Below are 13,503 nucleotides of genomic sequence, written 5' to 3' on the forward strand. Positions count from 1 at the left end.
CTAATGGCTGTCTATAGGCAGCGATGAAATTGATTTTCGCGGCACTGTCTTTATTTCTGTCTTGTTACTAAATATTGTCCCTGTGTCTGTATACATTTGCATACACTCAATAATCCTTGTTTGCTTTTCTCGTAATTACACTCTTCCTAAGTACTTGCACGTTTAAGTAGTAGTAACTCTCGTCTATAACTTCTTGACATTGTCTGAAATAGAGTACGCGTATATGTAGGGGTATTATATTCTGTGCGGACTGCGCCCACTTCAAGACACTCTGAACTCACCATCCACATGTCCGCCAAACGCCTCAGCCCTTTGTCAACACTTTCCCCCAAATTGCCTTAAACCCGCATTAGGCCTTCTTTAGCGATGAACGAGCAAAGCTTTGGTGGAGCTGAATCTGCTGGCGAGAATTCTGGATGTAAGCAGCATTAGGTGGCATGCCGATGAGCCCATTCTCACTGGCTACCTTAACTAGAAGCCTTCAGTATTGCGACTTACGAAAACACCCCTAGGTGCTTTCGTAAGTCATACCAATCTTCGCAAAATTGAGACGCGCCGATCGGCCAATACCACTGAAGTATCTAGCCCTCTTCTTCCCATCATGACGAAGAACGAACTTAGTCAGTAAACATTTTTTTTTAATTTTAAAGAAGTGTGGAAGAGCAGAATAATTGCTGAACCAAACGATCGATCAATCGAATTGCCCGTGCCGACAGAGTCCTGCCCACTGCTCGCCTGGTGGACGTGCGGCGGGAGATCGACCGGCAGCTTGGCCACGACGTGGTTCCCAAGGAGTACGTCTTCCTTCGCAGCGTCGGAAGGAACTTCACCCAGGTACGTGGCAGCGTTGTCCTCGCGGAAGGACGCTGAGCGAACGCGCGAATCGAATGAGCTCGCCAACAATTACCGCTCTCCCGTAATCACAGAATTAAAACGGATGAATGTCGAAATACATACACAGGCAAGTGCTGTTGTCTTCGTCTTACGGCTACGACTGCGTACCCAGCTTATGACGTCATCAAGAGGCTCAGCATGGCGGACACATGCTTCGGTGGACGTGTACGGCAATACCAGAAGGTGTATCCGAGAAGGACAAGTGTTGGCGGTGACACTTCGTGGCTCTGTGAGGAAAGATAACGAAGTAGAAATGTATGTTCTTAGCCTGCATGACTACTCAAAATATCAGAGAGAGAGAGAAGGCAGGGATGTTAATATATATATATATATATATATATATATATATATATATATATATATATATAAGACATATAGGGGTAGACATTCTCATCGCAGCCCTATACGCGTTGCAGGCATCGCGTGAAGCTCACTCTTAGCCATTCCGCTTAGTGCCGAGCAAGTTCGAAGGCAACTCCCAACCGCTGCCGAACACGGAAGAGGGGGAAATATATTTAAGCACGCCACGAGTGAAGCATATACCAGAGCTTAATAGGTGACTTCTTCTTTTTCTTCCTTCGTGATCATTCGTGAGCACACGAGCCTTCGAAGACCCTAATGTTCGTGAACAAGACTGACGGTTGCTACGCACGCTTCAGACGGAAGCACACATGTTCACGTGGACGTTCGAGCGTACCGGAACCGTGTTAAAGAATTGCGCAAAACTCGAAGCAACGCATTAAGAGAATGCCGGAATTCTGGAACGTGCCCCGAATAAAAAAATATGAAGGGGGTTAGAGCCTCAAAGTCCTTGGAGGCGTAGAACAAGGCACCGGGTAATGCAAGCGCGGTGCTGAACTGTACAAAAACACCAATAAAAGAGTGAAAGACGAGCAAAATCCTTTTTTTTCTTTCTTTTTTAAATGTCCTGTCGTTAGGAAAGCATCTCAGCACTGCTTCACTGAACATCAGCATCCTGATAGAAACTTTGATGGCGGGAATTTTACGAAGCTGAGCGGCTTAAGAAGCACGTCTCGTCTGGAGCGTCGGGCCCGATGCAAGTTGGCCTTCGACCTTTCCGAGGCGCGCCATGGGCTGTTTACCTATGCGGTAGGCGCCGCCTGAAATTTACTGTTTTATATGCAAAACGCGCTCTCAGAGTGGAGCAAGGAATGCCGGCAGCATGCCAAGAGTGACAGCAGCGAGTAATGCCTAAAGTCAACGAAACTTTATCTCGGCAATCTCACGGTATGAATAGAGATTTATAGCAGGCCTATATATATTGTGCCTCTAGATATTCTTTACGAATGGTTCGCAATATAGTTAAAACTAGTAATTTATTATTCAATAGGTTTTCAACAGACACATTGTAAGAGGCAACATTGGACCTGCCAACCTAATATGTGAAAAACACTATATCCTTGAAACCAAAGATACTAAAATATGTTGAAAAATTGTAAACATTTTTTAAATGCAGAGTTGACAGTTTATTTTAAAGAAAATGTATGACCGTGTTCTGGCCACTGTAGAGCAATTCTTATTGCCGAAATATAGAGTTGAAAACTTGATGCTTTAGTTGACCACTTCGGTAATTGTGACTTTGGTCTGTCGAGCTGAAATCCTAAGTAGCGCAAAAAAAGAAAGAAAAAGACATAAAGAAAGACAAGGGCAGACATTTTAAAGTCAAGAAGGTTAATAATATTGATGCTGCAATATTGTTAACCATATTAAATTGAAAATCCGTGTAAACTGTGCTGCTCGAAATTAGTAGCCTGTCTCTCTCGGTCGGTAGAGTATAATATTTCAATTTCGATGCAAGAACGTCCATTTAAATAACTTCAGCGGTGACCATTGAGGGCATTTTTGCATTTCAAGTGTACTTGAAAGACTCGACTGTGAGACGATTTTGTTGGCGCGTTTCTTTTTGCGCAAGACTAAATGTGCTAATATTCTATGGGTCTGAATGGCGCTGTGAGAAAACCACCTTAACATAATAATTTAAACTATTTGACCCTATTCCATTCTATTCAGTTAACTTATAAAAAAAATGTTGCGTCAGTTAAATATCAACACAGCGAACTTATTTCCGAGTTGCCTTGTAGTTTAAGGTGGTAAAGTTTGATTTTGCACCATTCCTTGTTATTTTTTAGGTGAAAGACTTTCAAGAGATGGACCTGAAGGCGAAGAGCTTCCTCCCTCCTTGTGTAAGTGCTATCATGATTATATCTGCATTCGCCTTAGCCGTGGGCTCTTATGCAAAAGAGAAAAAAAAATCGAACCTGGAAGTTTTTGCGGGGTTGGTGATACTATAACTTTCTATTACGTTTCTTTGTGTTAGGCAGTTTCTGCTACTAATACTCGACTGGGAGAAGATTTTGTTGGCGCGTTTATTTTTGTGCAAGAAAACGGTCAAGTGATCGGTCACCCGCAATTTGCATGACACCGGTAATTGCATAAGTTTATAGTGGGAAAATTATATCAGAGCACCTCTCATGTTCATAAGCACTAATCATTGCTTTGTCACAAGAAAGAATGGTATAAGTACAGATGTTCCATGAATTTGTACATCCGGATTCATAAACTGTGTTTGAAAATTGCTAATAATTGTGAAAAAAAACGATGATCAAGATATTTCCGCAGGAGCACCTTTACCGCAGAAACATACATTTTAACATGACTGGAGGTAGTAATTAGATGATTAGAAAAAGTAGACTAATTAGGTTTTTAGGCGAAAGAACGAGACAATTACTAAACACAAACGTAACATTTCGTGTTATGTAGCGTAACATACCATTCCGCGGTAAATTAAAAATTAAACAGTGAGGTTTTGCCAGCCAAAATCACGATATGATTATGAGGCACGCCGTAGTGAGGTGCTCCGGATTAATGTTTGCCTCATGCGGTTCTCTAAAATGCAGCCAAATCTAAGCTCAAGAGCGTAAGTCACTCCATACGCGAACTATGGACATCTTGTACCTAGTCGCTCTGTTGCAAATATGTAAATAGTTCGCCTTCACTTTATCATCTCTCCTTGTTCTTTTATTCAGACGCTCATGAGTGATGCGGCTCATTACGGTTCACCGCCGGGCTTCGCTGAAAGCGCGCGAGATCACAGCTGGACAAGGAATCGCAAACTTTTTTTTTTAAAGTGATAGTTTATTTCAAAAATTTTAAGACCGTGTTCTGACCACTGCTCAGCCGTTCTGATAGCTGAAGTATAGAGTTGTAAACTTGATGCTTCAGTTGACTACTGCCGTAATTGTGGCTAGTTGGTCTGCTCTGCTGGGATCTTAAGTAGCACCTAAAAAGACAAGGACAAACATTTAGAAATTAAGGAGGTTAATAATATTGGTGTTTACGTTCCCGCCCGAGTGTAAAGCGCGGACATGCACGTCACTTATGGACATCTGCTAAGGGCGTGGCAACTGCGCTCTTCCGCAGTTGAGTTCTGGATTCCAAAGTAGAAATCAGCCAAAGTTCGTTAAGTTGCAGAAATTAGTAAAGCTTGCTATTTCACGCGTCTGGAACTGTTTATAAACGCTCCGAAAGATGGAATTCATAGTCTTGTATTAAGATCAATCGTAGGACTCTTTCGGTTCAGACGTTGATTTGGACTGTTGCTTTATAAATGCCTGTGGGAGGAATAGGAAGTGACGAATCTCGGACATGCACCCGCCGAGGCGTCTTAGTGGCTATGGCGTTGCGCCGCTGAACACGAGGTCGCGGGATCGAATCCCGGCCGCGACGGCTGCATTTAGACAGGGGCGAAATTGCAACAAAGCCCGTGTATCGTGCATTGGGCGAACGTTAAAGAACCACAGGTAGTCAAAATTATACCGTAGTTTCCTCCATTACGGCGTGCCTCATAATCAGATCGTGGTTGTGGCACGCAAAACCCCAGAATTTAATTTAATAATTCTCGACATAAAGCACAACAGGCTGGTTTATTCCTTCCCCGAATTAATTATAGTGAAACGTAAAATGCAGCAGATCAGCGGTGCTATTCTGGACACTGCCGTATTCCGCCAATTTGTCCGATTTGCCATCTTGTTAGTTCTGATTGGCCTGGATGGCTGACGCGGCTTCTCTGATTGGCTCAAAATGTCGCCGTCACAGAATTAGACAATATGGCGGAATGTGGCAACTTCTAGAGGAAGGGGGGTATTCTGTAAGTGTCCACCTAGCGGACATGTCCATTTCGTCTGCTGCTGAAGTTCCGATTGGCCGGGCTATGGTACGCGTCAGCAGACATGCGCCCACAGCCAATCAGCACTTCAGCAGCAGACGACATGGACATGTCCACTAGCTGGACACTTACAGAATACCCCTCGCACAAGAATGGATAGTTGGGCGAGTTGGTACGGTAACATATTCTTGATATAAGCGCGAAGAAGACACGGACGGAGGCGGAAGAAGACAGGACGAGCGCCTCCGTCCGTGTCTTCTTCGCGCTTATATCAAGAATATGTTACCCCTCGCACCCCCCCCCCCCCCCCCCCCCCCTTTCCTAGAATAGCACTTCAGTGCTGATGAAGGAAAAGGAGCAGCCGCCAGGTACGGCTCGACGATTCATCAACGGCAAAGCGTGTCCGGGGCCGTGTCGGACATCAATTTCACTGCCGTTCCAACGGCCAACACCGACGGAGCATGAAGACAATAACGCCACATTTTTCGCTGGTAATATAAGGAGGGAGCTTTGCGCTTGGGGTGGTACACGCACGAACGCTTCATGAAGATAAAGCTTGTACGCGAGCGCGTTAATTAAAAGAACCGGCTCGTGAACAGTGAGCTTGCGCGTTCTTATCCCACTCTTCAAGCCCTTACCGCGCTCCACTCTCGAAAGCTTTCTTGCTTTGAGTTCTGAATTAAGGTCTCTGAAGTGGCGCCGCGCATTCGTAGCAACGCTGTGCGCGAAGTTGTTGCGCAAGGCCGATGAACAGAAGTCATCACTTGGAGAGTAAGTATGCCGCGCCAAAGGAGTCCCAGTTGGAACCGGAAAAAAGAAAAAAGGAAGTTGCCGAGTTTCTGAGAGGCGTCTATGGAGACATACGTCGGACCACCTTCGTGCCTCTATTTTAATAAATGGCTTCGAGTGCGCAGTCGGCCTCCGACAGTTAGTTTAATTAAGCCGGCGCCGTCCCTTCATTAATTATTAAAGACGAAGGAAGAAGGCATCCAGAAAGAAAAGGCAGACTAGCAGTCGCATAGTGTCAAATTCTTTGAGGCTCCTTTGGAAATTTGAGGTGCGTAAGACTATCGTTCAGTTTCTTAACTGAGGCTAGAATCAACACAATACTGTTTTAGGACTTCTGTCGTTCTTTATGACGTCACTTTATGATATGCCTAAAGTTGAAGCAGACGCGATAAGAAGAGGTAAGATGCACTTTCGATTATTAAGCTATACGCTTTTGCAGCAATTATCAAGAGAGCTGAATCTTCCGCGGCTATCTCGCGGTGTTTTATTGTGAAAGGCTTATCCGCAGCATGGCAGCCAAGACGGCTTGGGGCATTTTATTAATGCGGAAGCATTATATTTCCCGTGAGGGCCGGAAAGCCGGCGTTGCCCTAAACGAGTGGTACCAAAAATCAACGTGACGTCATCAGCGTCTTGTATGACGACGATGAATTAGAGTAAGGTGACTTAAGGCGGAGTAAAGTTAATTAAGGTGAAGTAAAACGAATGAAGGTGGGTTAAGGTCGATTAAATAGGATTGAGGTGGATTAAGGTTGGTGCAAGTTAGAGCAAGGTGGACTAAGGTGGATTAAGGTAGAGTTGTGAGGGACACGTGACAATGTGTGACGTCACGTATCATGAACGTAACCAATTAATTAGAGAAGTTTTCGCATTCAAATTACATAAGGATACCTAATTGATTGTCAATTTTCAACACGCTTTTAACAATGCGGGTGACGGATTAAGCAGGTACTTTGAGTTGAACGCCTATCTCAGAGTTGTGCAAAAGTGCTCAGCAAACGAGAAGGCTCGTCTGATTGCTACTAGCACACATGCATGCGCTATGATTCCTTCGGCGCGTTGCTTGCGTGTCCAGTCAACCCGCTCGAAGAGAAGGTCAAGCCTGTCGGTTCTTATTTTTTACTTGTCATCGCTGACTCAGCGATTCACTCGCTGTTCTGTTATTATTATTAAATTATTATTAATAATATTATTTGTTTTGAAAACATATATACATTTGACAGAAAGAAAGAGCGAGGTGACAAATGTCAAAAGAATGAAGTAGAACACACACAGTGCAGGTCACACACAGTAGGGCCGGTCACTGCAAGTCACGCTACTAAAGAAATGTTAAATAGAAGAAACAGCGTCTTAGTTACAAACGTGAACAAAAGTTAGCTAATTCTAGGAAAGCAAGGAGAGCGCGATGATCCTGATCGCGTCCAGAGGCGCATCGGGCATAAAAAGAAAATGCAGAGCAAACGCACGTGTTCCAACTTAGGCGAAGCGAACGAAGCTTTAGTCAAGCCGATTGCATTAAATCCCACACAACAGTATCGTTTACATTCATCTTATGTGACGTGCAACATCCCGAAATGCCTATTTTTATATCCCCCACCTAGGTCAGAACTTTAATCTCGTGATATCGCGTTGATTTTGCACTGCACCGGTCACGAGACGTTTACGCAGCAATGTTAAGAGGATGAAAGCGATGAATGGTCCTTGTTAAAGAAAATTAAATTATGGGACTTTACGTGCCAAAACAAGTTCTGATTATGAGGCACGCCGTAGTGGGGGACTCCGGAAATTTGGACCACGTGGGGTTCTTTAACGTGCACCTAAATCTAAGTACACGGGTGTTTTCGCATTTCGCCCCCATCGAAATGCGGCCGCCGTGGCCGGGATTCGATCCCGCCACCTCGTGCTCAGCAGCCCAACACCATAGCCACTGAACAACCACCGGCGGGTTGAATGGTCCTTGTCGAAGGAACAATGGTGACAACAGGCGTATGTGCAGAGGCGCATACGACACATATCCAGCTACATTTAACGGTTCTGTACCATTTTTTTTGTCAATGTGGCAGATGCTAGTACTGGAAGATTGGTCGGAAATCGGCACACACGCAGTGAATAGCGCATATCAAATGGCTAAATAAAGAAAATCGACTAAATTGAGTACGCCGTTGATTTTTATGTGGTGTTTTACAAAAGGTCAGCGTCCTTTATATGTGTACCTGTGAGCCTATATATTCCAGCTAACATACATCGCGTTTTTTTAAAGGAAGACAGGCCATTCTACGTGAAGATAACCAAGTGCACATTGTTCCTAGTCAAGTAGGGGAGCTGCCAGTAATTTTTGTGGTTGATGCCATTCAATTTAATAATTATTTGTAATCAGCTATATTTAATTACTGCTTTGAATGACAGGTGATGAGATAAGATTGTTGAGAATAAGGCAGGATTAGCAACGCAGGCAATGGAAAGTGACAGACAGTTTTGTTCGATGATGGTGCTCAGCTTGAGGGATCCACGCGATACCTTTTGTTTAGGAAGTTGCGGTAGAACGCAACAGCCGCCGGTTGAAAAAAAGTCACTTCGTTCCTTTATTTCTGTTTGCATATACAAAATTAGATGCCCGGCCTAAACTACATTTGTCATGACGTTAATGTACTTGTCGGAAGGCCAGCTGGTTCGTCTCCTAAGAGAGTTGTAAATACGCTAAAGAAGTAAACGAATGAGAGACAGAAGGACGACTTAAACGGGACTTGTGTTTCTGTTTAGCGCTTGCGTATTTAGCATCACACTTGTCATGTTTTTACTCTTCTCACCTAAGTTCGACAGTGATCGTACCAATTGACAACAACCTACAAGAACAATCTGATATCCTGTACGTCATTTTCGCGCTGTGCAAGGTCGTCTTTCGAAAGAAAAACCGGCTTGTTCTTTGACGTGCGACGAACGTCATCCGCCCCGTGACACCCGCAGGGTTGAAGAAAAAACCAACTCCGAAACTTCGGCGATGTTGACGCTAACGCGGCTTAACGCACCTGACGTCAGAGATATCTTTAGTAGCACAGCACACCCCTGCAAGCTAGGCCGAACCAAGGCCACGCTCTGAAAAGGCCGTTGGTCTGGCCGTTTGTTTCGTCGTTATTGCTGGCGACTCGCTGACGTTTTTCCTGGGCTCCTGTCCTGTTCAGCTGTCGATAAACGGAGCTACAAAAGGCGTCGTGTTTCGCACACAAACTTATAGCGTGTCACGGATGTCGCAATGAAGCTTGTCTGACGTTTAGCCGCAGGGTTCAGAGCACACGCGCGCCCGGTCACATCGAAAGTTTGAGATTTCGACATCGCCGAATTCTGTGCTGCTAGCGGGTTTTTTTTTTTTTTTGGATGCCCCGTGTTCTGCCAGTTGTTCTCGGTAAACGCTGTCGTGATCTGTGGGATTCTCAGGTGTGCTTCACCGAAAACTTATTTTTTTAACAACAATACGAAAAAAAAAATGTCTTCGGAAACGCATTATTTGCGCCGGCGGACTTCAGAAATTGAGATAGTTAACGATTAGGTAAGTAAAATTCACTAATTACCATCATCACTATAACGAATCATTGTAATATGCAAAAAAATGTGCTTTTACAAGCTCAAGTTTTAGGTAGGTAGGATTAACTGGTGCATCGCAGAGGCTGCAAGGCCTTGCTCCCTGCCACTCTTTAAACGTAACTTTTACAGGAGTTGAGGCGCTGTGAGCAATATACACAGTACTGAGAGCAAGTAATTGGCCTATAATTCTTCAATTCTTTAACGCCTCCCTTGTTCCGGATTAGTTTGGTGTTGGAATTCTTCCAACTCGCAGGCACACTTTCAGTGTCTTGAGGCATTGCGAATAAAGAGTCGCAAAGCTTTTGCAATATAATATCGCTTCAATTTTTGATCAAATCGACTGTTTACCTTCTCCCATCTCTTTCCCACTGGACATATATTGCAAAGCCCCCTAACATCATCGTTAGTTACACATGAAACTTCTGTATCCTATTCGTCGCTCTAGTTTCAATCAAGGTTGCGGGTCTGCTTTGGGTATACTATACATGTACAGTTCAGTACATGAGTTTCCCTGCTGCCTTTACTGTACCATCAAAATTGATGAAGACATTGCCGTGTTTATCTTAGCTGCGTACCTCTTGCTATTTCGAAGTCCATGTTTCCGGTGCCAGTTAGTGTATATTTCTATTCAGCACGCTCATAATACTCTATCAAAGCTTCATACTACTCAAACATCACGTATGAGAAAGCAGCTTACGGCATAGGTTGCCATGCAACTCGACATGCTATTGAAGCATAGCCCGAAAACGCAGGTCTGGGCACAGTAGCGGAGCTGCACAAATACGATTCTGTGAAACGCGCACACGCTCTGCAGTAAACTCGTCCGCTGAAAATACGCATTCACCATTGTCCTCGCAACGCTGACGTGAAAGTCACTGCGCAAGATCGACCATTGTCAGTCTCTTTGAGGGGACGCCAATTAAAAGGAACAAAGATTTCAGCTGCGTTAGCAAATTATCTGTCTACACTGCTAAAAATATAGCCGGCTTGAATAAAGTGTCATCTACCATGCGTATACGGTACGGACAAACATATAGCATACGTATACACAGTTATATACGGAACATCACGGCGACGCCGATCCCGCCTCGAAGTTGGCGCACCAGCTCGTCGTGATCTCATGAATTTTGACAGCGTACTTTCGGGGGGGGGGGGGGGGGGGGGGAGGCTGTGGGAGGGTCCACTTAGTTGTTCATCAGTAAAGATGGACTACATCGTATCATAAAGGAGCCAAAGACTGGAAATAGGAAGTTTGGATAACTTTTTACTGGCCCCAAAAGAGCCCCCATGTGCACAAAAGTATGTTGAAATCGTGCCGTGAAAAAAAAAAGAAATTAACTTTGAACTTCTGTTTCTCATCTAACAGAGAACCTATTGCTGCGAAATTAACGCTAATAGTGTTCTGAAAGAATAGTTTATCAATAAAAACTGTTTAACAAACCAATCATCATTGTATACCAATTCGATAAATACACCAAAGCCACCACAGCCTAAGCAGCGTGGCTGTTTGGGGGGCTACGCTGTTTGTGGTTACGGAAAACGGGAAGTCGTATCCGCTGTCACGCTGCGGACAACGCAAGCCGGGAGGGATATTGCGCCTCGCTATATTCTATTCTTACCCCGCTGCATTCATTAGCAGACCGTGCGGTCAGCGTTTCTCACGGCGTTGGCTTTATTGCGCAGACAGTGACGATTCTTCTTGCGGGAGGTAGTGCGCCGGCGAGCGCATCTCGTTTGCGGCGTGCGAAAAGAGCACCCAGTGGACGGCGCGCACTTCCCCGCTGCTCGCGGCACGAGGCATCGTGACACATATTGCGTTCTCCGTTATTGGCTTACCGCGCTTCCTGCTGCTAAGAAATCCCGTTGGGAACCGGCATCTACACTCGTTCTTGTATACGGCTGTATGAGCGGGAATGTTTACTGCTCTGTTGCGGACGAAGATAACCCGCTTTAGAACTAGGCAGAAAAGACAAGATCAGCGAACTTTAGCGGTTCCTTGAGAGAGAGAGAGACAGAGAGACAGAGAGAGAGAGAGAGAGAGAGATTGTGGTTCTGAAGAGGAAGAGGCGATTCCTTCAGCTCAGAACTCATTCACAACAGAGAGGGTTAACGTGTCCGTGTGCGTAATTGCCGTTCACAGAATGCCGAGTTTCCGGGCATGTAAACGAGAACAGTCGGGTTGGTGGCCCCATCTTTCGGCCCAGAGCTTAACCAGAGAGAACGCAGAGCCATTATAGCAGTGACTGATTATATTCTACTTATCTGCTGGTTTAAAGTGTAGCCAGCGATGCAGTGGAAAACCTTAAAACCGTTTCGTTTTGTATTGCCGTGGCGAGAACACTCACGTAACGCAAAAACATTTCACAAGTTGTTGTTGGACGAAACATCACAAGGTGTCGCTACCAGCGTTGTTAATGGCGCCTATGTTTGTGTAACATTGCATTTCTGTAGAGGGTTGCGTATACGGACGAGCTAAAGCTATCTAATAACAGCAGCAGGTTCGCACGGCATACACCACCGTAGTCTCAATAACTTCTTTTTGCGACGCACACGCAGCCGTGCACGTGCACTCCCAGGATTGATCGACTGTGTGGCCTCCGAGACATACGCACAGCCGCCGCCACTCTCAGAGTCTGTGGTGGCGCAAAACATTGTGCGCAAATTGTTGAGCACTATCGCACAATAGGCAACACGTCCGGCTCCAAACTGCATATCCTTAGAAAAATCTTAAAGTGGTCGTGTTTCTGTTCTTTTTGTTGCATTCAATGAAATGTCTGTTGCGATTCAATTGAGTGTTGTTATATATTTTTGCAAGTTTATATATATTTTGCCTTAAGGGTTTGAGCTCGGATCTGAATGGCAGTGGCGGATAAAGTTTGCTTTCTTTCACTACACAGCGACGGTGTAGCCGAGGATGACACAATCGCCTGAGGTGATGGCACGGTATCGGCAACGGCCATTTTCAATTCTGGGGGTTTTACGTGCCACCACCACAGAACCATTATGAGGCAAGGCGTAATGGGGGACGCCGGATGAGAATTTCTACCACCTGCGGTGCTTTAATGTGCACCTAATTAATAGAAGTACACAAGAGTTATTGCATTCTGCTTCTACTGAAATGCAGCCGCCACGGCTGGGAGCGAACCCGCGACATCGTGGTCAGTGGCGCCATGCCATAGCCACCGAACTAACGCGGAAGATGACGATGCTGCCGTCGAAACGGAACGGTTAAGACGGACCGACGAAGGAACAGCGAAATAGGCTTAGCTGCTGTCGCAGTAGAACATAAAAGAACCAGATCCTAAGAACAAACGCAGGAAACGGGAAAATGCAGAGAGCATCACGCACCAACTAGCCCAACAGCGAACTCTCCTGACGGAGAGCAACCAGAATTTGATGTAAGAAAGCAGGAACGATGTATGTAACACCTAAGTTGAGTAGATTGTCTCGTCACACAGTATAGAAAGTTCGAATATCTGTCCAAAAGTTGTGTTTGCTGGATCACCAGAATAAAAGAAAAGATTATTTTGATTATACGTTGATTCATGGGGTTCGAGAACAATGGTCCGTAAAGCGCCTTCTAATTACATTAAATTCATTAAATCCAGTTTTCGATATTGGCAAGACAAGTTGAGAAACGAATGAAGCAAAAAAAGATGAAAAAAAAGGAGACCGTGGCAGGTGACGCAAAAATGTCCGATGAAGAAACGATAATTTATGATTGTGAGCTGTATACGCTGAAAGAGCTTTACCAACTTTGAGTTTTTCACTGGTTGCTTTATACTTTCGCACTTTTTAGCAGCCCGGTAACGCTGGGCGTTAAAATTTATGGAGCAACAGTGTAAAAAAGGACAAGAAAATAAATAGAGAAATACAACGCACAAGTTCAAAATTATAGCTCTTGGGTTGAGTTTCTCAAACCTTGCGGGTAAGTAAATAATAATAATAAAAAAAACACCGAAGCACAGCGCATAATTCTTTTTGTATACTCTACGTCTAAAGTGCATTGCGATGTGTGCGGTAGCTTGAACTGAGCAAATTTTGTTTCTTTGTTT

The 13,503-nt window shown here is 44.7% G+C and overlaps 1 protein-coding gene across 1 annotated transcript in view; it reads left to right on the plus strand.

The window, feature by feature from the left end:
- The window catches only part of LOC119433726 (uncharacterized), a 133,147-nt gene that overhangs the window by 20,026 nt on the left and 99,618 nt on the right, over window positions 1-13,503 (plus strand). Inside the window, exons 3-4 of the mRNA XM_037700982.2 lie at window positions 717-834; window positions 3,045-3,098. Coding sequence (XP_037556910.1) covers window positions 717-834; window positions 3,045-3,098 — 172 coding nt within the window. The remainder of the gene's footprint in view (window positions 1-716; window positions 835-3,044; window positions 3,099-13,503) is intronic.

Source organism: Dermacentor silvarum, chromosome 11 (genome assembly GCF_013339745.2).
Source record: "Dermacentor silvarum isolate Dsil-2018 chromosome 11, BIME_Dsil_1.4, whole genome shotgun sequence".
Lineage (NCBI taxonomy): Eukaryota > Metazoa > Arthropoda > Arachnida > Ixodida > Ixodidae > Dermacentor > Dermacentor silvarum.